Source organism: Solanum lycopersicum, chromosome 11 (assembly GCF_036512215.1).
Source record: "Solanum lycopersicum chromosome 11, SLM_r2.1".
Taxonomy (NCBI): Eukaryota; Viridiplantae; Streptophyta; class Magnoliopsida; order Solanales; family Solanaceae; genus Solanum; species Solanum lycopersicum.
In genome coordinates, this window is record NC_090810.1 from 10099778 (window position 1) to 10126378 (window position 26601).

The 26601-nt window shown below is 34.5% G+C and overlaps 1 protein-coding gene and 1 long non-coding RNA gene across 9 annotated transcripts in view; both read left to right on the forward strand.

Annotated features, from left to right (window-relative positions):
• LOC101246494 (ALBINO3-like protein 3, mitochondrial) overlaps nucleotides 1-19075 on the forward strand; it is a 50068-nt gene extending 30993 nt beyond the window's left edge. For all 8 annotated transcript variants that reach the window (XM_010314548.4, XM_026028301.2, XM_010314546.4 and 5 more), the window contains 9 exons: nucleotides 10197-10256; nucleotides 11426-11491; nucleotides 12598-12645; nucleotides 14802-15035; nucleotides 15129-15184; nucleotides 15268-15385; nucleotides 15656-15745; nucleotides 18245-18354; nucleotides 18469-19075. In XM_010314548.4, coding sequence (XP_010312850.2) covers nucleotides 10197-10256; nucleotides 11426-11491; nucleotides 12598-12645; nucleotides 14802-15035; nucleotides 15129-15184; nucleotides 15268-15385; nucleotides 15656-15745; nucleotides 18245-18354; nucleotides 18469-18625 — 939 coding nt within the window. In that variant the 3' untranslated portion in view covers nucleotides 18626-19075. The remainder of the gene's footprint in view (nucleotides 1-10196; nucleotides 10257-11425; nucleotides 11492-12597; nucleotides 12646-14801; nucleotides 15036-15128; nucleotides 15185-15267; nucleotides 15386-15655; nucleotides 15746-18244; nucleotides 18355-18468) is intronic.
• Nucleotides 19076-19079: 4 nt separating this feature from the next.
• On the forward strand, nucleotides 19080-20270 carry LOC138339720 (uncharacterized). The gene is made up of 3 exons (XR_011212589.1): nucleotides 19080-19211; nucleotides 19324-19370; nucleotides 20135-20270. It is a non-coding gene; the product is annotated as an uncharacterized lncRNA (long non-coding RNA).
• The last annotated feature ends 6331 nt before the right edge of the window (nucleotides 20271-26601 follow it).

The following is a 26601-nucleotide window of genomic DNA, read 5'->3' on the forward strand; positions in this document are numbered from 1 at the left end:
TCTTGGAACATGGGTCATGGACTCTGGGACTTCTGATCATATCTCTGTAATAAATCACTTTTATCCAATATTGTTTATTCGCAATCTCTTCCAGCTATTACTTTAGCCAATGGGATCCAGACAAAACCAAAAAGGGTTGAAAAGCCAAATCCCTATCTTCTGTCACCCTAGACTCTGTTCTTTATGTCCCTAGTTCTCCTTTTAATCTAGCATGTGTTAGTCGTTTGACGAAAGCCCTACATTGTAGCATAACTTTTTCCGATGATTTTTTTCTCATGCAAGATTGCAGTACGGGACAGATGATTGGAACAAGACATGAATCACAAGGCTTTTACTATCTTACCTTTTCAAATTTCTTAACAACATTCTTCGTTACAGATTCCCCAGATCTAATTCTCAAATGTTTGGGACATCCGAGTTTATTAGACTGCAAAAGATGGTGTCTAGTTTGTCTAATTTATCTACATTAGATTGTGAGTCGTGTCAACTTAGGAAACACACTTGTGCTATGTTTTCTCGTAGTACTGAGGGTCATTCAGAGTCTATTTTTTCATTAGTTCATTCTAATATTTGGGTAACCTAGTAGAGTCAGTTGCACCTTAGGATTTCGTTATTTTGTTAGTTCATTGATGATTATTCAAGATGTATTTGGGTTCTTTTAATGAAAGATCGTTCTGAGTTATTTTCTATTTTCAAAAGTTTCTTTGCTGAAATACAAAATCAGTTTGGGGTTTCTATTCGTAATTTTCGTAGTGATAATGCCTTAGAATACTTATCATCTCAATTTCAGGTTCTTATGACTCACTAAGGTATTATTCACCAGACTACTTGTCTATATACCCCTCAACAAAATGGTGTAGCTGAAAGAAAAAATCGGCATCTTATTGAGACAGCTCGTACTCTTCTCCTTGAATCCAATCTTTTGCTGCGTTTTTGGGGAGATGCAGTTCGTACGTCTTGTTATTTGATAAATAGAATGCCTTCTTCTACTATTTAGAATCAGGTTCCACATTTCATACTGTTTCCTCCATCACATCTCTATCATGTCCCCCCTCGTGTCTTTGGGAGCACATGCTTTATTCATAACATAGTCCTAGGAAAAGATAACTTAGTTCCCAGTGCCCTCAAATGTGTTTTGTTGGTTACTCTCTAGTCTAAAAAGGGTATCGTTATTATTCACATGACCTTCATCGATACCTTATGTCCGCTGATGTTATATTTTTTGAGTCTCAGCCTTACTATACATCTTATAATCATCCTGATGTATATATGGTCTTACCCATACCTCAAGTTTTACCAGTGCCAAACTTAAGAGGAATCTACAGTTTTACTTCTATATCTCCAGTTGTAGTGCCACCACTATTAACTTATCATCGCCGTTCACGTCCAACCCTAGTCCCAGATGATTTATGTCATGCGCCAGACCCTGCTCCTACTGCGGACTTGCCTCCACGTAGTTCACTGCTTACACTTCAAAAAGGTATACGATCTACTCAAAATACTAACCCATATTATACTTTCTTAATTTATCAAGGCCTATCATCACCCATATGCCTTTGTGTCGTCTTTGTCCTCTATTTCCATTTCGAAGACTACAGGTGAAACACTTTCTCATTCTTGATGGAGGCAGGCTATGGTTGATGAGATGTCTGCTTTACATAAGAGTGGTACTTGGGAGCTTGTCTCCCTTTCTGCAGGAAAAGCTACTGTTGGTTGTCGTTGGGTTATGCTGTCAAAATTGGTTCAGACGGTCAGGTTGATCGACTTAAGGCTCGCCTTGTTGCCAAAGGGTATACTCAGATATTTGAGCTAGATTATAGTGACACTTTCGCTCCTGTGGCTAAAATAGCATCTGTTCGTCTTTTTCTATCTATGGCTGCCGTTCGTCATTGGCCTCTTCGTCATTGGCCTCTTTATTAGTTGGACATTAAGAATGCTTTTCTGCATGGTGATCGGCATTGGACTATATTTCCGTCATTTATGGAAAATGCATGGACAACCGCCATTTTCCCCTTTCACAATGTTCTCGTGAAATTGCCAAACCTATCCCCTAACCCTCGTAGTCTCCTCCGCTTCTTCTCCTTCTAGAGCTTCCCTCATCGGCCATGCATCATACGAGACCAATTTCGATAAGGAGATTTTTTATTTTCCCCAGTCCCCATCTACTTCCACCTCGACTCCTGAAAACCAATCCATTGAGAGTTCTCCCAACGAGCAGAAAGATAAATTATAGTTTCTATCTGAAAACTAGCAGAAGATCCGATTAGATTTATTCCACCAGCTGCAGCAGCTGTCGATTGCTAGGCGACCCTATCTCTATGCAGAAGGAGGAGTGGTCATCGAATAAGGTTTCCCAGGGTTCGAGTCCCCTCTTTCCGCACTTCACCTAATTCGCTAATGTTAATGACTGAAATGTATCAAATAGCAATGGAAAAAATGATTCCAACAGTTAGACCTTTCTTTGATATATATTCTCTATTCCTAATTGAGCGAGGCATGGTGGGGTAGGAGCATCTAGTTGGCAATCCTTTTAACTTGACCAAGAAGTCTTATGTCCTTCGAGTCGCATGGCGTTTTAACCATAAGAGCTTCTTGCGCAATTGTTATTCAACAGTATAACATGACTTATATACTCGTGTCAACCAAGGTGTATATGGATATGTTCCAATTTTGAATGAAGTTGATTGGAAAAATACGGACTTTTCTACAGAGAATTAGAATTTTGATATGATAGTGGGTTGCTCGGGATTCGAACCCGAAACTAGTCGGATGGAGCGGAGCCTCTGCCTATCCCACACCAAGGCGAGGCACGTCTTTTCCAAAGTCGAATATGACGACACGTAGTTTGTCAGCTTATTTCTCAAATAGTAATCTTTCCTTTCTTCCCCTTTCATCATGCTGGCCTAAGTCCTACATCCCTCCGCAAGCATAAGAAGAGTCCGATAATGGCTCGTCTTTAAAGGCCATTAAGAAATTACACAAGACAAGTTCTTGTGTTATTTCAAAAGTGAAGTTCTCCCGGCCCTGGAATCACTTCACTCCCAACCAACAAGCTTCAAACTAGAGGTCGCCAAGCCCATCATTTTTCGATAGTTCTAGACTTCTCACTATCAGTCTCTAATGCTGTATCATCTTTCACTGAAACAGTCTCCTAAAGCTTGGTTTGGAAGTTCAACACAGTAATTCAGGAGTTTGGAATGACTCGTAATGGAGCTGATCACTCTGTATTTTATTGACATTCTGCACCAAGTCGATGTATCTATTTGGTTGTTTACATTGATGATATTGTTATCACCGGATGGAACTTGTGTGTGAATCAAGTGGCTCTTCATATCGCATCAAATCCAGTGTTTCATGAAAGGACTAAGCACATTGAGATTGACTGTCACTTTGTCAGAGAAAAGAAACTCTCAGGAGATATTGTTACAAAATTTGTGAAGTCAAATGATCAGCTTGCAGATATGTTCACCAAATCTCTGACATGCCCTCGTATTAATTACATTTGTTACAAGCTAGGTACATATGATTTGTATGCACCAACTTGAGGGGGAGTGTTAAAATATAAATAAGTATTTCCTACTTAGAATAGGAATAGGAATAAGAATAAGAATACGAATAGAAATCCTAGTCGGAAAAGGGTTCCAGTGTAGTGTCTATAAATAGGGTCTTAATTTAATAATTTATATACTCAATTTAATAATATTCTTCACATATATTTCTCACACCATCATTTAGGTGTCTTCTGAAATTGAGATTCCAGCCATGGTTAGACCAACATTCAACAATATTTATCTCTGATTCCAACATAACATCATATTAGATATGCTTCAGAAAAGAGGAATTCCTCCAGAACCTGTGTACATGAATGATTTCTCAGATGTTATTAAGGACATAGAGCTAATTGATCCACCACTTGAAGGGGGAAACTATACGTGGGCCAGGGGTTCCAACCTGGAAGCTATTTCGAGATTAGACAGGATTATGTACTCCTGTGAATGGGGGGAGAGTTTCTGTAATGTGAAGCAAGAACTACTGCCTCGAGTTTCTTCTGACCACGCACCAATTGCACTTAAAAGTGGTCGTTGGAGTCACACAAATTCATATTTCAAATTTGAAGGATAGTGGTTGGAGACCGAGGGTTTTAATGAAAGAATTAGAGATTGGTGGACATCTTTTGAATTTGAAGGGAGGCTTGATTTCATCCTAGCTTCCAAGCTGAAAGCTATGAAGACTAAAATGAAAGATTGGAGTGTAAGCACTTATGATAACCTGGAAAAAAGAAAGAAGGAAATGCTCAATAGCGTTCATGAGTTTGACAACACTCAACAGTCCAGGCCTTTAACTGAAGGAGAGACTCTTCAAACAGCAAGTGTGGTAAAGGAGTTTGAAGAGTACGCATAGAAGGAAGAGATAGCTTGGAGACAGAGATCTAGAACTCTGGATAAAACAAGGGGACAAAAATACAAAGTTCTTTCAGAGAATGGCAAATGGTCCTAAGAGATTCAACCATATTGATAAACTGGTGGTAGAAGATCAAGAATTGATGGATCCTATAGATATCAAAACAGAAATTATTTCTTTTTATAAGAAGCTGTAGAAGGAAAGTGAGAACTGGAGACCATCCTTGAACATGAACCAGTGTCCTTCCATCAGCTTTGAGGAGCAACAAGAACTACAAAAGCCTTTTGAAGAAGAGGAGGTTCTGCTTGGCCCAAAATCTTGTGTTGTAGACAAAGCACCAGGTCCATATGGATACACAATGGTTTTTTTTGTTAATTGCTGGGAGATAGTAAAGGGGGATTTGATGTCTACTATGCAAAACTTTCATTCCCAGGAGTTTTTTGAAAAGAGCTTTAATGCAACATATATAACTCTTTTTTCAAAAAATAGTAGTGCAAAGGAATTGAGAGACTTTATACCAATCAATTTAATTGGAAGCGTATACAAGTTGATTGCAAAGATTCTCACATAGAGATTGAAGAAAGTAATGCACAAGCTAGTAGATACTCAACAAATGGCCTTCCTAAGAGGAAGGCAAATAACTGATGCAATCTTAATTGCCAATGAGTGTCTAGACTCGAGAGTGAAGGAAAAGTCCCCAGGAGTCATGTGCAAACTTGACATAGAGAAAACATATGATCATGTCAATTGGAGCTTCCTACTTGAAATCATGCAGAGAATGGCCTTTGGATTGAAATGGATAAGATGGATAAAGTTTTGTATAAGCACTGTTAAATTCTCAATGCTGATAAATTGATCTCCTAAAGGTTTCTTTCATCAGACAGAGGACTAAGACAAGGTGGTCCTCTCTCACCTTTTCTATTCAATATATTGATGGAAGGCCTAAACAATATGCTAAAGACTACACACACTAAAGGGTGGATAACGGGCTTTAATGTAGCAAATGAGGGGAATCAAAGATTGGAAGTCACTCATCTCTAATATGCAAATGACACTCTCATCTTCTGTGATGCAGAAGAAAGCCAACTTAAGATCCTGAGAGTGATACTCATTCTTTTTTAAGCGACTTCAGGCCTTCATATCAATTGGAGAAGAAGTCTTATTTTTCCAATTAATGAGGTGAACAGAATGCAACATCTAACAGAGATCTTGGGAGGAGAAATAGGTAAACTACCAACAGTATATTTGAGGATGCCTTGGAGCCAAAAGCAAATCCAACGAAATCTGGAATGGGGTGCTGGAGAGATGTGAAAGAAGACTATCTAGATGGAAAGCACAATATTTGTCTAGAGGTGGAAGATTGACCATGATCAACTCGGTCTTAGATGCTTTGCCAACATATTTGATGTCAATTTTTCCCCTCCCCACTAAGGTGGAGGAAAGAATTGATGCATTAAAGAGCAATTTTTTGTGGAATGGATGAATACAAAGGATTTCATTTGGTCAAATGGAAGACTGTAATCCTTTCAAAGAAACAAGGTGGGTTAGGCATTAGAAACTTCAAGAAACAGAACAAAAGCCTTATGATGAAGTGGTTGTGGAGATTTCCTAAAAAGGAGCAAGCCCTTTGGGTTAGAGTGATTCAGACCAAGTATGACAAGATAGATCACTGGAAAACTAAGGAAGTGACTTCTGCATATGATATTAGTCTATGGAGATCAATCAGAATTTTGTGGCATTATTTCTTCCAGGAACTAGATTCAATGTGAACAATGGAAGAAAACTTTTTTTTTTGGGACGATAATTGGTTAGGAAATGGCAGCCTCAAACAGCTCTTTACAGACATCTATCTGTTGAATCAGCAACATGAGGCCACTGTGCAAGAGGTTTGGTCCATTCGTGGATGGAAGTTAACATATAGAAGGATGATACAAGACTGGGAGGTGGATAGACTAGCTGAATTTTATGGCACCCTGGACTATTTTCGAGGATTAAAAGAGGGAGAAGACACTCTTAGGTGGATTCATCATAGCAAAGGTGTCTGCACAGTTAGCACTGCCTACAAGGACCTGAATCAAATGGGGACTCAACTCAGATTTTTGCCTTGGAAGCTTATCTGGAAAGTCAAAATTCCATATAAGGTGGTAGTTAAAGAGGCGGTACTAACACAGGAAAATCTAATGAAGAGGGGAATACATATATGTCCTAGATGTTTTTTCTGTGAGCAACAGGCAGAGATAATCAACCATCTGTTTCCTCATTGCAAGGTGGTTAGACAACTGTGACACTTATTTACCAGATTCAGGGGCACAAACTGGACCATGCCACAAAGGGCAAGTCAGGCTATAGAAAGTTGGAACAATGAAGGCAGTGGTAGTACAGACCAAAGCAGAAGGAGAATTGTCCCAACAGTGATTTGGTGGACCATATGGAAAGAGAGAAATATGAGATGCTTTGAGAGTGTTAGTAGTCCTTTACACATGATTAAAATGAACTGCACAATACTTTTTGCTATTGGTGCAGTTTGGAGTATGTAGATGATCCTATAGCGGTTAGAGATATCCTAGGTCGGTAGGTCCTTTGTAAGATGAAGTAGGATCTAGTTTAGTTTTTGTTTTAATTACACACAACTGTATGTAGCTCCATGATGTAAATTTGAGAGCCCAACCTTTAGTGCTGAAGATTAATACACAAAACTGTTACCTTTGTCAAAAAAAAAATAACACTATGAGATCTTGGAATCCGTCCAGCAGTGCAGTTTCACCAAGCCAATTATCCTTCCAAAACCTGGTTTCCTAGAGTTCTCCTGCAACTTTGGCCATAGTGCTTTGATTGCCCTTCAAACACCTACCCATATGTAGTATCTTCCTCATTTGAGCACCAGTCGTTGGATTGCCCATACTTATGGATAATTGCTTGCTTCCAAGAGAGGACTCTTCTTCACAAAATCTCCAAAGTCGCTTCTTCAAAAGGATAATGTTTTGGGTCTTCAGATTCCTTATTCCTAGTACTCTTTGGCCTTTGCTAGATTGAGTCACTTCCCGTTTTACTAGATTGCAACCCTTTCCTTTCTTTATTCCTTCTTCACAAAATCCCTTCTTAAGCTGTTAAGTTTTTCCACCACACTGTCCGGGATAAGAAACAGAGACATATTCCATAGATGGGCAAGCAATCCAAGACTGAATTAATCAGTGTGACCCTTCCCACTAAAGACTAAAGACAAGTACAATGACTTTCATTTGGCTAGTCTTGTTTTAGACTAATCTATAATTCTATCTTATATCTCTACCTCTTTGAACTTCCTACCTAAAGGCATGCCTAAGTACTCACAAGGCTGAGACTCAGTGTTGTGAATGGCGAGCGCCATTCGCCAAAGGCGATATGGCGAGGCCAGGCGAGCTCAAATAGGTGACCCAAGGCGACTTAAGGCGACATGATTGCGACGTAAATGGCAGCGCCATTTTAATTTATTTTTAAAAAAAAAAAGATTTTACTTAATAATATTGTCAAAATTAGTTTTTTTTTTCTATTTTCAAACTTTCATCAACAAAAGTCGTGTTTTTTCTTCACCACGACTCCACCTTTAGTCGCTACTCTTCTTAGTCTCTTCCTCTCGAGTTGTTGCTCCTCTTCGTCTCTTCCTCTCGATTTGCTGCCAGCCGCCAGGACCCAGGTTTACCTCTTCTTTTTCTTCTTGTTTTCAGTTCCTCTTCTTCTTCTTGAGTTCTCTACTTCTCTTTAACTTCAAGATCAGTATGCATTTTGTGAAGGTTGTTTGTTGGTCTGTAACTCTGTAAGTCTGTATTATTGAGAGGTTAAACTTGTATTGAGTTTGGAAGTATTATACAATTCAATATACGATATTGGTATTTGTATATGTAATTCAATAATCTATTAATTGATATTTATATATGCAATATAATATTTTTAATTTTTGATATTTATTGGCGCCTTGATTCAAAAAGGCAAGCGCCTTGCCGCTCGCCTCACCGCGTGGCAAGGCAGGCCCTTGTCGCCTCTCGCCGTCCAAAACACTGGGCTGAGTATCCACACCAGAATCACAGTTGCAAAATCTAGTTCAAGTAATCTACATTTTCAACCTATGAGATAAGACTTGGATAGGGTCCATCTAAAGGCATATTTCAATTTTCATTCCACTCAACTGCCCAAGCCGGAAAGGTTTCACCTAAAAAGGATGCAATAGTACAATGGAAAAGATTTATCTGATAGCGCCCGTATTTCTTGTGGTAGTGACAGTGTTGTGAAAAGCGCAGAAAAACGCGGTTCAAGGCGGGCGCTACGAGTGTGCTTCTTTCTCCTGAGGCAAGCGATTTGAAAAAGGCGCTCGCTTCAGATAAAGAAGCGAGAAACAACACTATGGAAAAAGCGCAATAAAGCGTACTTTTTATATAAAACGACAATCAATTTTTTTAAAAAAAAAATAGTTTTTTTTAAAAATTTCTGAAATAGATACGACTAAATTTTCTCTCATGACTTTACGACTTTACTCTTCTTTCGCTGCTTCTCTTCTTCACGACCGCGACTGCATCTCTCTTCACCAGCTTCATCTGTTCGGTGAGTTTCTTTTCTCTTCGATTTGCTTCTCCTTTTGCTGCTCTCTTTAGTTTTCCTTTTCTCCTCGTTGGGTAACGCAAACAGGACTCTTCTCTGCTGTAGTTTTTGATTTTTTGCTTTATATGTTATGACTTATGAGTATTATCGACTATCTATTTGCATTTAATCTAAGACTATATTACCTCTATTCAGTTGTTAAATATATTTTTATTTTTATTCTAAATGTCGCTTTTTTTTAAAAAAAAAAAGTGTGCGCTTCGCTTCACGCTTCTGTGAAGCGAGCCCTCGTCACTTTTTTCCACTTCCCGCTTACCAAAACACTGGGCTATGAGTTATATAAAGAATAGAGAAGATTGATCTGGGGAACTAACAATGTGTTAATGGAGGATGAGATGGATAAAACTTTTGATAGTGTGACGTCAAATGTGAAGCGAAAGAGAAAGAATATCAGCAATAGAAGGGGCTGGGAATGAGGAAGAAAGAAAATCAACCAAGATATGAAAGGGACAGAAACAACGAGGAAAGTAAGAAGAATGTTATAAGGCGTTGGCTAATTTATTGGTGATGGAATTCAAATAGGTGACTTCACTTAATTGGAAAGTAACTCGTATGTTTCAAAATTTGAAAAAACATGATATGATGTTAACTACACCAATTAGTGTAATCTACTCGTGATAAAAAAATATAATAAATGAGAATGAAAAACATCAAGGAGTTACATTTTTTTTCAGTTAACATCTAGGGGTTACATTTAAGAGAAGTTATTTTTGAAATTTCCAATGTTATCAAAAGCGAAAAGCGCAAATAAGCTCTAAGGTCTGTCACTTCTCATAAGAGGCTCATTGGTAAGGAAATGTTTGCCATAAAACTTTGATGATAACACTGAAGCGAACAAAAAGCGAGGCGAAGCGCTCAACATGTTTTGAGGCTCGCTTCTGGGCTTAAGCTCGCTTAAAACGCGCCTTGATAACACTGGATATTTTGTCCTGTCCTTATGCACCAAACGATTTATACAAACTTCTGTCACGTAAGTTGGAAGGGAATATTTGGGGGGGGGGGGGAGAAGTGTCCAGAGCACTTTCTGAAAATTGATTATTTTGAGAATGCAGCACAGTGTAGTGTATTCGAGCTTGGTTTAGTTTCTTATGCAAGTGATATTCGAGGTGCTTTTTTCTCCATGCTTTTTGATAGTGATGATCTCTCTCTTTCTATTACTTCAGGCATCCTTTCAGAAATCTTCATTTGAAAAAATGAGTGGACCGGTGGGATCAATAGCCAAGGTCAGTAATCTGTCATAAATTTATGTGATATATCCTCATACTTTGATCTAGAAGTGATTTTCGTCATTTTGCTGCGTAATAAAGGGACTGAACCAATCTCTATTCAAACTCCATCCGTAGAGGTACATCTTTAACTTATCAATTATCTTATTACCACAGTTATCCGACGAATTTGAGAAAATCTAAAAGATTCTATCCTCCTATCCAAAAAGAATGCCTAGTTTCGGAGTACGAGTATCAAATCATAGAATTTGTGAAGTGCGATTTTCAATCCTTTGAAATATAATTTAAGTAACTATCTAGAGATATATAATTATTTTTTGATAATGTTAATGTATTATTCATCAGTATAAAGGTAGTGCTGGGCCTGGCCACTCTAGAACAGAAAGTAAAAGGCCTATATATTTCACAAGGCTTCCAAAAAGTCTGGTATGGAGTCAACCTCCTCTATACAAAATTCTTGACACCCAAATGAAAGCTCAAAATACAATTCATCTTCCATTTTGGATTAGCAGTTTGAAATCCTTTTGCCTAATGAACCTCTTACATTGGAGCAATTTATCCCCTGTTATTGATATATTACCCCTCCTAGATTTCATTAGCTTCCTCAATATGGCTTAGCGACCATTCTTTTAGCTTTTGCTCGTGGCTAACTCCCTAATTAGATAGGAATTTTTGTTCTAAGGAGTTAACCATGTTTTTGTGTATGTAACTTGCATCTCCTTGATGCCTTTCAAATACAACATCTTACTTCATCAAAAATAAAAAAATCTTTGTTAAAATATTAATAAATCAAATTGGATGTCCACGAATGTGTGAAATTTTATGGAAAATCTCTCAAATTTAGGCTCATAAAACTTCAACACAGAACAAAGGACAACTTTAAACGTACGGGGGTGTACATATTTAAAATCCCTTACTCTAAATTCTGGAATCTCTTCAAGAAACTATCGATCATTAGCTATATTGTTCGGACTCTTCAAAAATGTCGACGGGTGCGTGTTGGATCCTTCAAAAGTAGTGCATTATTCAAAGATCCGTACTGGTGCGGCATCATTTTTGGAGAGTCCGAGCAACACAGATCATTAGTATGTTTTCAATAGTTTTCTATTTTCCTGATGATATCTTTAAGATGCAAGTCTTGACACTTTTGGTTTTTTTGGTTACAGTACTACCAGAAGTACTTGGAAGTCTTGACATTACCCATGTTATATTTTGCATTCAATATGCCCCAGGTAATCAACCATTTGATTCTATAGAAATATGTGCTGTAGGACTTGTCCATTTTTTTATGTTTGTAATTGGCATCCCATGTCTGCCTTTATTATTTTGAGCTTTGCAGTCCAATTTTAACTTAACTTGAAGAAGGTAACTGGCTTTTGATCTTTGAACTGTTTATGTTGGTTTCCCTGGAAAATTGTTTATATCCTGTTAATTTATTGGTCTCAACAATAGCTGGAGTCATTGTTTTCTTGAAAGTTGTTAATGGTGGCACACTTTTGACTTTTGTGTCCATTTTTTGTGACCCTTTTTTATCTTAAAATTGTTTTCTCCATTTAAGGTAAAAAGAGTTTATGGTATTGAAAATGTACTGCTTTTTTTAGGTATGAATTCGAATAGTTGGGATGCTCTTGCATTTCTAAGTGGTGCGCATCATGTCTACTTAGGCTTTCTGGCACTGTAGGACATTTTTCTCATTGTAATTTGAGCTCTATGGGCCTATCTCTTGCTCTTATAAAGTTAACAGACTCAAACCATATTATAATTGGATGAATTGCAAGCAGTATATCATGATTTAATGTTTTTATTTGATAGGGTTAGTTTCTCTTGCGAGCTGTTCTCTTTTTTATAGCCTCAGAGATGAATTGTACTAGGTATAAGAGATACAATTAATGTAATTGATATAGTGATGAACTAGTGGCACATCTAATGGTGGTTTGAAATTGGTGAAAGCAGAGGCTTTGGAAGTCAATGAGTTTCCAATTGAAATATGACCTGACGAGACTACCCAATAGTACAATACACAATTTGGCAGAAGGGGAAGCCCCTATGGATTTTGAAGTTGATGATGGATGGAGCAACTTGATTTAGTTGTCTGTCAGGCTTATGTGATAGAATGGTACCAGTAGTGGACTAATCACATACAAATAGATATTAACATTGATGGGTCACTAACTTTTCTTTAATCTTCTTAAGATTTTCAACGTTGGTTTGAAGAGGGGGTTGGAAAATAAAATGATTGCATTGTCTTTCTGACTCATTCACTTGCCCTTATCTTGATATACCTGACAAAGGATTGTGTGCATAATATGAAGTTTTTTTTCATGTTTCTATTTTTCAGGGGAATTTAGTGTATTGGCTTACCAATAGTTCGATGACTTATATTCAGGTATATCTTCTGAAGTATTCTTTCTAAGACCATCTCCAACCCACCTCTATTTTACTCTTCATTCTCTAGTAAAATAGAGAATGGACACTCCAAAATCACTCTCTATTCTCCATTTATAGAGAGGTGAAGGAGAACTACTATTCATACTCTCTATTTCACTTTTTCATTATTTTATTATTATTTCTATTACTTTCTAATTAACATATTATTTTGCATATAATTCAATTAATTAAATATCAAATATTCATAGTTCTTTTTTAAATGTTATATAATATTTTTAAAAATATTCTATACTACTTTAATTTCAAATTAATAGTATTTTAACTTTTTTTCTAATTTTCATTAATAACAAAAATTATTTTATTATTAATTTTCATTATAAAGAATACGCAAAAATTAAAATGGCAAGATGAAAAATTTAATTTAAAATACAATACATGATATGAATTTAAATACAAGATAATAATACAATACATAACATATTAATTTAAGGCATAATACTTTTATTGGACCCTAAACTTGGCTTCAAATTTTAACTTTGACCTCAAACTTTCATAATTCACAAATAGGAACTTTAACTATCCTATCTTTCAATAAATAAACATGCATTTTTTGGAGCCAAAGTACGTGATAGGATAGTTAAAGAGTCTGGTTGTGCACTATGAAAGCTTGAGGTCAAAGTTAAAATTTGAAGCCAAGTTTAAGGTCAACTATATGTATTATGTCATAATTTAAATACAAGATAACAATACAATATAATACATGACATATGGCATGCATTTTGGTTTGCCTGGCACCAATAACGATATTAATGTTTTAGAGTCCTCACATTTATTTCCCCATCTTGCCCGCGGTATTGCGCCTCCCGCCTATTATGTTTTTCAATGAAAAGAATACAATAATGGTTTTCACTTAGCTGATGGTATATATCCTAAATGGTCTACAATTGTTCAAACTATTTGTGATCCTCATTCCTAAAAGAAGAAAATTTTCGCAATGAAATAAGAATCGTTCCGAAAAGATGTTGACCGTGCATTCAGAGTTTTTCAATCACGTTCCGCAATTATTGCAGCAACATAACGTTTTTTGAGAAAGGAAGTGCTACATGATATAATGACTACATGTATTTTATTGCACACATGATAACTGAGGATGAACATGATCTCAATGCACCAATTCACGATGCCGTAAAGGCTCTAATTCCAACTATAGAAATGGCGGTAGATGAAAATTTCTGGTTTGAACAATTTTTAGCCAGACATAAAAAAATTAAGGACAAAAATGCTCATTTTGAACTCCGTAATGCATTAATAGAGCATTTATGGGAGCAACGTAATGATTTTGAAAATGAATGTTTATGTAATTATATGTCACTTTTATTTGAATGTCCCCTAATTTATGCATTATATCATATTTTCTTGCAATTGATGTTATTTAAAAATTTAGAATAAAATGTACTTTTATATCACATGAAAAATTATATAAAGTAATTATTTGGGAAAAAAGAAATAAAGGATTTATTTTATGAAATAAGATAAGAATAGAAATAATAATATAATATTGAGGAAATTTGAAAAAGATTCCTATTTTGAGAGTTAAATAGAGAATTGGTTTGGAGTTAGTTGTCTGAAAAAATAGAAAACTCTATATTTGGAGGGTAAAATAACGGATTGGGTTGGAGATGCCTTAAGCCTCCGAAACCAAACTTTATTTCTTGCTTGACTGGGCATGCGGATAACTGCTAAAGTAATCTCTTATTCTTAAGAAGTTTTTGTAGCATCTCATGTTATGCATTGGATGCCAAGAGGTCTTATTGCACATTAAGTTTCGAATTTGCTTTTTCCTCCTAACGTGGTAAGAGAGCATGATAAATGAACTACTAGATAATGAAGATATAATTTTTCTTCAAACTTCCCTTGGCAAATGTCTATGATATCCTCTTCTTTTTTTTTTAACTTCCACTCCCTCTAGACACAGTCTGTCTAGCAGATCGTACATAGCTGGCATTCTCTTTTGTAAATTTTTCCTTGTCCAATAGCAGTCGTTGAAAAATGTTGCTTCTTAAAGTTGCACTTCACACGTCTTCATGAATCAATGGGTGTGGGGAATATTGGAAAAAATAAATTTCTTAGAAATCATTGCCTTTTTATATACAGCAACTATATCTAAAGCATCCAGATGTTCGCAAGAAACTGGGGCTACCTCAGAAGGAGCAACTATCTCTAAAGCATCCAGATGCTCACAAGAAACTGGGGTTACCTCAGAAGGATCCTCAATTAGAAGCTACACATCCGAAAGAATTGGTTAATCCTGGAGAAATCAAAATAGATCCATCAAAAAATCGGAGCAAAATATCTGTCCAGGACCTATCACCTCATGAATTGGTTAATGTTAGTAACTATTTTTGTTTCCTGATATTGAGACTTGAAATGTTGAATTTTTCTTGCTGCTTTCTAAATCTTTGTTTGTTGAAACCTCGTCAGCTTTCGATCAAACTCTTATCAGGTGGACGTAAAGATGAAGCTATGTCCATACTACGGTATTTCTCTCTGCAATCCTCACCGCCTCATTTCTTTTTTTTTCCTTCTCTGTAGCATCATCTTTTTAATATATGTGTTACAGACTTGCTATTGCCAAGGATCCCGAGAATGTTCGAGCTTTGCTTATTATTGGCCAGACACTGTTGCAAGATGGTTCCTTACCAGAAGCTACTGAATACTTGGAACGTTCTATTGCTAAGGTTTGAGTTTGAAGTCTTACTGATCTTGTTGATGAAGAATACAATTTGCTTTCGTGGACTAAGAATTTCCTGTACGTTATTATTTTCAGTTCATGGAAAGGGTGACTGAATTTGGGAAAGTCAAAATCTGTTTTTCTATATTTGGGACCTTTAAAAGTTTATGTAGTATACTCTGCAGAAAACTTCATTTTTTTAAGTGAACTTAACTTGGCTGCTATAATCCAGAAGAGTTGAATTGTTACTGATCAAAGTCAATTTCTGCAAGTTCAGCTTCTGCTAAAGGAGAATCAAATGGAAATTGAGGATGTAGATCTGTTGATTCTATCATCTCAATGGGCAGGTGTCGCCTGTATACGGCAGGTAATGGTGTTTTGAGAACTTGACTTGATGATTGACTTATAAATAAAACTACTATGCCTCGATCCCGAGCAAATTGGGATAGGTTATATAAATTCTCACTGACCACTCCATTCATCTCAGACACCATATATATACTTGACATAAATCAATAATAATTCTAGTCACAGATATTGAGTACCTTGCATCATTTACCTGATTCCGTGTGACATGGCGGAGTAACGACTATAGAGAACCCATGTATATAGGGGATTTATTTTGGGTACACTTTAGTGGGTTGGACTATTGAAACTCTATATTGTGGTGTAATTTTAAACGGATTTTCAGCCGAGAAGGTTTCTTACGGAATTTCCCTCTACCTTTTCCTCTGGGGCTGTAGTTGCTAGAAGTCTCATCTTAGTTCTCTTTTTTATTCAAATGTTTGTGAAATTCCTCAGAATCTACATTATGTTTGAAGTATGTTTAGCTTGAAATTCCTCAATCATTCATCTTCCGTTTTTATATATTGCCTCCGTTTCAATTTGTTTGTCCTACTTTCCTTTTTGGTCCGTTTCAATAAGTATGCCTCTTTCCTTTTTGGCAACTCTTTAATTTCAACTTTCCACATGACATGCTTAAGACCACAAGATTAAAGGGAATTTTGGTGCATTTGACATATCTTTAATTTAAGACCACAGGATTCAAAAGTCTTCTTTACTTTTTTGTACTCCATGCCAAGTCAAAATAGGACAAACAAATTGAAACGGAGGAAGTATGTTTTATTCTTATCGACCCCACTTGCCCCTAAAGCCTGCGGATGCCTGATTGCTATTCTTCAATATATGATAGCGAGGATTCAACCAGGTCTTCCCAATACCTAGCTGCTCTTCTCCCTCTCCTCTCCATATTCTAGACAAACTGATTACTGTTCCTCCCTGTATTTCTGCCTTGTCCATTTATTGAAGAAAATCCTAGCCATTGCATGTTCTCTCTTTACTTTTTTCACTATTTCTAAATTAGCTAAACCTCAGCACAATAAGTATGGTAGATTTGTTTTGGTTATTATGAATGATCAAACTAGATCAGTGATTATTATCCCTGAAAACAAGCCTAACGAGGGGTGGTTCAGACTTGTAAGCCGCATTGCAAGCTTCATAAACAGGGGGTCTTTAATGCAAGTTACTAGCCCAGTCTTAGGCTATTAAAACCGAGAACTGCCTTCTTCTGATGGGGAAGTAAAAGAATTGGAGTAGCATTCAGATGAAAATGGATCAAAAGTTGCTCAATTTGACAGAGAAGTTCATGTCTTATACTAGTAGCAATATTAGCTCAGCTCAATTTCTCTAACTCTTAGACATATATAATACTTAGTTTCTGCTTGAAGATCATCAAAAGCTAATGAGTGGATGTATATCTTTGTAAAGAATTTGAGGCATATGTACATAACACTCAGATATGGGCTGTTAGCTTGTGATGATGTTGAAAAATATTGTCTATAGATATGGGCTATCAAATTGCGGAGTAAATTAGTTTTTCAGATATCCTGTAATAACACATTGTTGTCTTGTTCAATGAAATTCAGAGATAAATTGTTCACTTTACTCTTCTTAATATATTTATCTGAGCGCAAATTCAACTTAGTCATTGGCTCTCTCCTTAGACCAATCATTAAAGGGAGAAGGAAGTTACAAGGAAGCAGTCCACAAGAATAGTGGACACGCTAAGAACCTACTGTAGTTCCGGAACAGAAGACATAAATGGTTTCCCCTCATTTTGATGATGAGGTTCTACAGTAGAGATGTTTAATAGTGAGTTTTCCCGACTGTGATGATTCCCACGAGAAATGATACGAGTAGCTCGTTTCAACTTACATCGAAAGGTGTCTTCTACTTCCGGTGTTTGATATGAATAAGTGAAATTGTATTATTAACTTTTATTTTTAGTGTAAGGAAGCTGATTAGTTGAGTCTTTTTAGGGTCTCTGTAATTAGTTCGTACTAGACCACAATTTGTTCATAAGTTTTTGGAGGTCTCCAGCATTAAGAATTCTGACAAATACCTGTTCTCAGAATCTTTTTTAGCTAAAGCTCACTCCCTTTCTTTCCTCATCCCACTTGCTGGACTCAAATTGAGATTGAATCAAACGAATTATATGATGGTGGGTTGGTTGTTGGCGGATTCCTCGGAGCCTGAAGTTTGTGGATGGTGGATGAAACTGAAAGGATGCTGACACCTCCAGATAATTGCTGGACAATACGATTTAAGGATACTAGACATGTTTATGCCCTCTAAATATAAGACTGTCTAAGTTGCTCTGTCAGTAAAGCTTAGTTGGACCCAAATTCTATTCTCAGTAATGCTTAGTTGGACCCAAATTCTATTTTCCTTGACTTGCCATATTTTTGGGCTCGGTCAGTGGCAGATATCTCAAGGCCTCTCCTTTCTTGAGCCAAGCCTAAAATCTAGGATAGTTTGTGTCTGAGTTACCTCAGAGTGATATTGCACCATTCCTTTTCCTTTACAGGGTAAGATGGGAGAGGGACTTGCACACCTGGAACGCATAGCCACGTTGAAAGAGCCAGATGACCCAAAGAGCAAGGCTCATTATTATGACGGATTAGTACTACTGTCAAGGTAAATGTTTGTTTTAATTCTTGATACATTGTTTATATTCTCAAAGCAAGTTCTAGAAGACCTTGTTTGTTCCAATTCTACAATTGATTAAAGTAGTACATGATTATTTTCCAGTGCATTGATCAATGTTGGCCGCAAGAAGGATGCGATTAATTATCTGCAAATGGCTACTGCTTATGATGAGTCTTACAGAGTATATCTGCAACAATGTGAAAATGAAGAGGATGATATGACTAACAACCTTGTCGCTAGCAGGAGAGGAGATTACTGAGTTCAGTAAAACTCTTTCCGTTTTTGCCCTTTCGGTTTCCTACTGTCATGTAGTTTGTTATTTAATTATATCAGAATGATCAAATAATCGCGTCTTTAGAATTTTATAGGCATCATTGTTGCTGCTAAGATATTTTGACCTAATGATCAAATAATCGCGTCTTTAGAATTTTATAGGCATCATTGTTGCTGCTAAGATATTTTGATAGGTCAAATGATGTAATAGGGTTTTTGTAGAGGCCAGATCGTAAATTGGTGAAGGCAAAAACAGAAACTGTACAATATGATTTTGATAGAGATCAGTTCTTTTTCTTGAGATGTTATGGAGGATTCATCTATTAGGATCTAGTACAAGGAAAATTTGTTATGTATTGAAGTATTTGTTGAGAACATTTTTGAATTACCTTGTGTAAGTTTAAGATTATGAAGAATTCTTTTCGTTTTCTTTCTACTAGATGGGTAAGCACGGGCACAACATACCAAAATCGTATAGTAGGAAGAATACGTATCATGTGCCAAAATCTCCACAAACAGATGGGGAATAAATGGTCGTTGATAGATTTTGCAATTATCGTACAAAAAAATTGGTAAGAGTTATTTATTAACTTGTTTATTAAAATAAAATTCAATAGTCGAGGGCCATAGACAATATCGTTATTCGTTAGTAGTGTCTAACTGTGTTATTCGGGCGATATTCAGATCCATACAAGCTCATCCACGCTCCTGAACCTTCTGTCCTGTTGTTGGTGAGTATGATCTCTTCAAACAAATTTTGCCAATACCATATCTTTAATCTTTGTACAAAGGAATTTCTAATAAGCAATTGCCAAAGTTAAAGAGCTTTTGCTTGCCATGAGGATGACTTCCAAACAAAAATAGAAAAGGATAGACATGTATATAACACCAACCTGGGAAAATGAAAAAGATGCTTTTATTTTGCTTAAATTTGAAGATTAAAGTTTCTTAGACTTACAATTTGAAATAATTTTTCAGAATTTCTAAGCACCCCCTGACATTAACCTTTTATTGAGTGAATGGGTAAACATGTTAAGTACCACTCAGAGTTCGACCTTCAATTTTTTCCTAGTGCAATCCTATCTAACGTAACATGAGAAAGTATCAGTATCATTGGGTAATCAACCTACCTTAGATCTTCATTAACTTTTTTAAACATACCTAGCGTTATACATGTATGATCCAAGTAAACGTCCAAACATCCTTTCTAGAATACCCGTCCGAAGAGTCAAAGGCCATTTATCAGTGGCCGACTCTATCCTTTCTAAAGTTACGCAAGGCGGCCCCCTAGAACAAAGCCCACCCCTCTTTTCCCCCCCTTTAATGAAGGACCCTCGCCTCACTTGCTACAAATATAGAAGACTCATCTGGAAAGAGGTTATACAAATATAGTCGATAAATTAATTATGGACTGAGTTGTTATACAAGCATATTGTTGTAAACATACGTTGTTATTTTTTATTCTGGAATTCATGATATGATTATATGCCTTCAGGGGAAATTAAGATTATATATTTGTCAAAAGGAGGCATCCACACTGCAATGGTTAAAATCTCACCACAAAGAGGAACTTCCACATTCCTTCCGGTCATCTTCCTGTTTGAAGGAACATAGTGGAATCGTTGTCAAGAACCACAAAACATTTAGCTGAATGATGATACTTTAAGAAAAATAAATTCTTTAATCATTATTTTAAAGTACAATATAATTTGGAAGATGTAATATCGAGACCAAAGTAAATAATTTAAAAGTGCAAGCTAAATCAGTTCAAAATTTTCACACATATAAAATAGGAAAGGGTTTTACCACAAGGATATCAGAAAACTAACAGATACTTTTACCTCAGCAAACGTGTTTGTTTGGCATTCAAAAGGTTTTGACAGTAATTAACCGGCTTAAAGAGTGAAAAGTGTCGCCAACCTAAAAGTGGGAAAAGAATATTACATAAACCGTTGATTTATTAACCAATTCCTGCTTTCAAATAATGAATTGGCAATGTAAAACAAATTAGTCAACTCAAGTGGTAGCCAAGCATTCTCCATTTTAAATTGTCTAACTGGAAACAATAAGAGGTGCTGAGTATATTTCGTGCGGAACATCTTCCATAGGTAAACCTAGAGACAAAAAAATATATGCCTCAATCATTAAAAAATTTCAAAAAATACCAAATGTTAGACTTTATTATTAAAAAAAAAAAAGAAGAAAGACTCAAATCCGTACATATTCAGATGTCTAAACCAATGACCTCTAAGAAAAATATAATTGAAGGTACTACTTCCACAGAAATTCAAAATTTAACCACCAGCAGCAAATGCAATCAGCCTTTTTACATTACCAAAAATAGATGATTTAGGATGTTGAATCGAAGACCCTTCCAGTCCTTTGTAGTTTTCCTTACAATGTCTTTACTGATTTTGAAGCAAGAGAACTTGCCACTTTGACTTGTGCACGTGTATCACTACTATATGCTTTTCAAAATTTTCATTTCATTTTTCAGGTTATCACTTCCGAAGTCTTTTATTTAGCCTAAGGTATCAGTGGTAGCTTGCCCCTCTTACGGTCTGTCTAAGCAGCAATAATGTCTAAGCAACAATAACATACCGCCATAGTCATTTTTGTTTAATGTTTGGAGATTTCTGTTTAATATATTTGTATGATTCAAGAACATACTTCTTTCCTAAGACCTTCCTCCACTTCTCCATGAAAGAACTTCTTAATGCATTCGAATCTATGATACTCCCTTTCAGTCCAAAAAGGGTGGACCACTGATGAAAAACTTAATGAAATAAGGAATGAGGAACATAGTTATAAATGCTAGATGAAGAGTCATCAAATAATTACATGCTCCACAATTTATTAAATTGAGATGAGTGTAGACATAAATATATACATGTAATGAAGGATTTTCTCATCCAAGGTCAACCAAATGTGTAGTGTTTTGACAAATAACCTTTTCAACTAAGTCATTCAATTTATCACTGGATTATCCGGTATATTTAGAATGACCCTTATAAAATTACAATAAGAAAATTATATTGGGATATAATATAAATGATTTATTAAACCACATTTTCTCCTTTAATATTTTCATAGAATGATATTTGGTATAAAAAACTAAGGGAACTAAAAAAAAGAAGTAACAATGCATGAACTATTTAAAGTCACAAAAATCACTATTGTTACCTCTTCTATTTGGATTGATCATAAGTTAGGGGGAAAAATAGGTAAACCCGCCATCAATGAATATATTTTCTTAATTTTTGTCAAGTAATTATCATCCAAATATGATACACCAAATGTTTAACATGGAAAAAAGTTTCCTCATCAGATATGGTCAACTATAAGTCTATAACATATAAATAACTCCACTTATGTTCATGATAATAGCCACATATATGTCTAAATGTAATAATTATCGTAGATTGATTGCAAGCGTAAAAATAGTAACATTACACTGAATTCTTTTAGTGAGGATTTCATTTATGCTCTCTTAGGTATGTGCTACATTTGAAACTCGTTGTACATAGGTAACAACTTATATCACAAACACATTCGGTCATAGGTACCTTAACAAAGAGAATGGTACAGGAGATTCATCATATAGACTACTTCCACAATATACAAAAGATTAGATTATACTACATAAAATTCTAATTTCATAGGAAAGAATGGAAAGAAAGATAAATGCATATCATGAAAGAGTAACAAAACAAAAAGGCTGAGAAATATTGTCTGTATAATTAATAACTTCAGTAATATTTTCAATATCAATGCACTCATCGCTCTTCCCAGTGTTATTTTCTTTTAAGTCTAAATGAATTAAGAAAAACGATTAATAATTCTAGTGGACAAAATGAGTGAGTTTCTATTTTTTGAAAAAACATTGATCACCCTAGAGTGATTTTTCTTGCAGTCCTTATTACTTCTCAATTTGAAGAAAAAGTAAAATAATAACATACCAAACATCAAAATAATACTTGAGAAATGACAGCAATAGTAAACAATACCCAAGAATCTCATACCTTGCATCTTTGATGTGGTATGGTCATCTTTAATAGCTAATATGGTCATTGGTCAACCAAGTAAAGAAGAGTCTTTGTTCATTTGTTTCCAAACATTTCGTTGCTACAACACAAAAAGGAGGAAATAGTCAAATCATGATGGCTCACAATAAATTGATCTTTGACAGGTCAGAATTTCCCTTAATTTTTCACTAATTTGTTGAAAATAATTTATCAAAAAAACATGACACATGAGCAAATCAGTACAACTGCTTGTATGTAAAAATATTCAAAATGAGTGGAAAAAATAATACATTAGATGATTATGAATAGTAATAAAGAAAAATTAGCAAATATTCACCGCAGTGAGCCAGAATATTGATGGCGAGATCCGCAAAATATTCAAAATGAGTGGAAACTAACGATACACTAGATGATTATAAATAACAATAAAGCAAAATGAAGAAAATTCCAGCAAATATTCACCACAATGAGCCTGAATCTTGGTGGTGCAATCCACAAACGCAAATCAATTTGGAGCAAACAAAACTTTATGTAGAGAGGAGATGACTAAGAGAGAGGGTGAATCAGAAGTTGAAGTGAAGCCAGATCCCAAGAAATATAAAGACAGGTGTCGCTGGAATGGAAAAGAAAACTCATAAAAATGAAGTGTAATACAAAAGAGGCTAAACAAAAATCAGCAATAGTGTACAACCGCCTATAGTTGTGTTCGTCCCAACTTATTGGCTTATATAATTTGGTAAAGTGACCTCACATAGTACAACTTAAATTACTTTGAAAAACAAATTTTTAAAGCGGTGTTAGTTCTCCACAACTCTCTCTTTTAAATAAGGGGAGATGAAAAATGGACAAAAATGTCATCGAATTATTTGAAGTTGCTCGCATTTATCCTCTATTTTTGGTATAAAAAATTTTCCTCCGGTCTATATTTTGGACAACAAATGCCCCCAATTTGATAGATGTCTACATAAGTCATTTTTCATTGACGTGACAATTCATTGTGGCATAAAAGGAGCAAGATTACCCTTGAACTAACTTAATTTTACCCTTTGTTTGCTTTTGGTGTCTAGAATATCCTTTCATTCTAGTTTTTGGTGTATTTAATGGACTCATTTTTTTGGGTGGGTTTAATAGAAATATTTTTTTTGAAAAAATAACTTGAAAAAAAAGTTTAAAGTGAAAAAACGAAACTAAAATAAATACTTTACAAAGAAAGAAGTGAAAATAATTATTAGTATTAGAACTTGTATATATAAGTTCTAACAATAATAATAATAATTATTATGTGAACTAACTAGGGGTGGGCATGGTAGGACAATGGTAATAATGTTTTAAAAATCGAATACCAAAATTATGGTGTCAAAATCTTCCAATACAATATCGTAATATACCATGTCCACCCCTAATACTAACTCATCACTTACCTTCAAAAGAGTGCGCACCTCTCTATGCCACATCGGTATTTCTGGTGTATTTATTTCATTTTATTAGTTTAAGTGGGAAATATGATCCTAGTTAAGTTTAGATGTGTCTTTGAATATCGGTCATACTCTGAGGGGTATTTGTATCTTATCCCTTTAAATTATTTGGAAAAGAAGATAAAGTATGCAATATCTAGTTGAATCATTGTTGAGTCATTGATCTATTCCTAAATCTTGCATATAAATTATAATTTGCCTTTGAAAATATTTGGAAAAGAAGGTGAATATATGTGAAATCTAGGTGAATCATTATCGAGTCATTGACATTGTCAAATTTTGTATATTAATTACAATTTATTTTTTAATCATTATGGAAAGAGGTGAAAGTATTTAATATGTAGTGGAATAATTGCCGAGTCATTGACCTATATTTAAATCTTGCATATGAATTGCAATTTTCTTTACATTATTTGGAAAAGAAGGTAAAATATGTGATATATAGCTGAAACGTTGTCGAGTGATTGACCTTTTGCTAAATCTTACATATTAATTATAATTTACTTTTAAATTATTTGAAAAGAAGGTGAAAATATGCAATATCTAGCTGAATCAATGTTGAGTCATTGACCTATTGCTAAATCTTACACATTAATTACAATTTTCCTTTTGAATTATTGGAAAAGGAAGGTGAAAATATGTTATTTCTAGGTGAATCATTGTCGAGTCATTGGCCTATTGCTAAATCTTGTATATTAATTACAATTTGTTTTTAAATTATTTGAAAAAAGGTGAAAATATGTGATCTTTAGTTGAATCATTGTCGGGTCATTGATCTATTGCTAAATCTTTGCATATTAATTGTAATTTGTTTTTAATTTTTTTTTTGAAAAAAAGGTAAAATGAGTGATTACTAGCTGAATCATTATTGAGTCACTCACCTTTTTCTAAATCTTGCATATTAATTATAATTTGCTTTTAAATTATTTGGAAAAGAATGTGAAACTATGTAATAGTCATTGTTGAGTCATTGAACTATTGTTAAATCTTGCATATTAATTACAATTTGCATTTAAATTATTTGAAAAATAAAGTGAAAATATGTGATATCTAGTTAAATTATTGCCGAGTTATTAATGAACTATTGCTAAGCTTACATATTAATTGTTGTTTGCTTTTAAATTATTTGGAAAAGAAAGTGAAAATTTGCAATATCTAGCTAGAAAAATTCAAAGTGTAAAAGACTTTTATTTTGTAAATATTTTACCTTATTATATAGTGGACCAATATTTAAATATATTTACCATCCTACTAATAAATTTGAAAGAGATACACATAATCTATCTATCTATATATATATATATATATATATATATATATATATATATATATATATATATAAATCTGGATATGAAAGTGCTCATGTGGCACCCCTCATAGGCCAGCATTAGAATTTATATATTTTATTTTTTTTTAAAGTTTTTTCTCTCTTAATTTTATCTTGATATATTAGTTAAATTAAATAAATATCCTCTATTCATTATTTCTCTTTAAATGCTCCATTAATACCTTTATTATTTTAGGTATATATAAGTTACAATTTATCCCTTTAAATATTTAAACCTTTCCCTATTCCTTCTTAAAAGTATTACTAAATTATAATTAAGACACTAATGACCAATATAAGTTACAATTGTATGTATTGATTACTCCATTACTCTTTTAATTTATTTATTCAATAATTAAGAATTTATGGATTACTATAAATACTAAAATCATGTCATCTTCACCAATGCAAGAATTTTTATTTTATTTTTCCTTTCTTCATCATATTTATACTAAAGTACATCACTTTGGTTATTTCTAATTTTATAATATATAGTTTATTTGTTACTAACTTTTACAATGTGGAAGATAAGATGAGCATTTGACAATTTCGGAAATTCAAATTCAATGAGAACAATATCTAATTTGAGTTATCAAGGTACATCACTTTGATTATGTCTAATTTTATATATATATATATATATATATATATAGATTCTTTGTGACTAACTTCTATTGTTAAAACTTAACAGTGTGGACGAGTAGACGAGTATATGACAATTTTGGAAATTCAAATTCAATTTTGATGAGTACAATATTTCACACATGTTACTCTTTTTATTTCAGTTTGTTCGATGTCTTTTATTTACAATATTTTTTTTGTTCTTTTTTTTTGTTTTTATTGCTTTTTCCCCCCATTATTGATGATTTTAGTGTACTTATTATTTTGCGCATTTTTTTTAAATAATCTTTATTATTTATAATGGAAGACAAGATGAACATATGACAATATTTAAGTTTAACTTTCATAAACTCACAAGGAAAAGTAATCCTACATTAATGTTTATGTCCATTAATATTCAAATGGTGTAGTGAACATTGAGAGTGTGTACAAATTGAATAATTAGAGGCTAGGATAATTTTCTTTCGTATTCCTACAAAGATTATTTTGTTTATTTGTTTAATTTTAATTTATT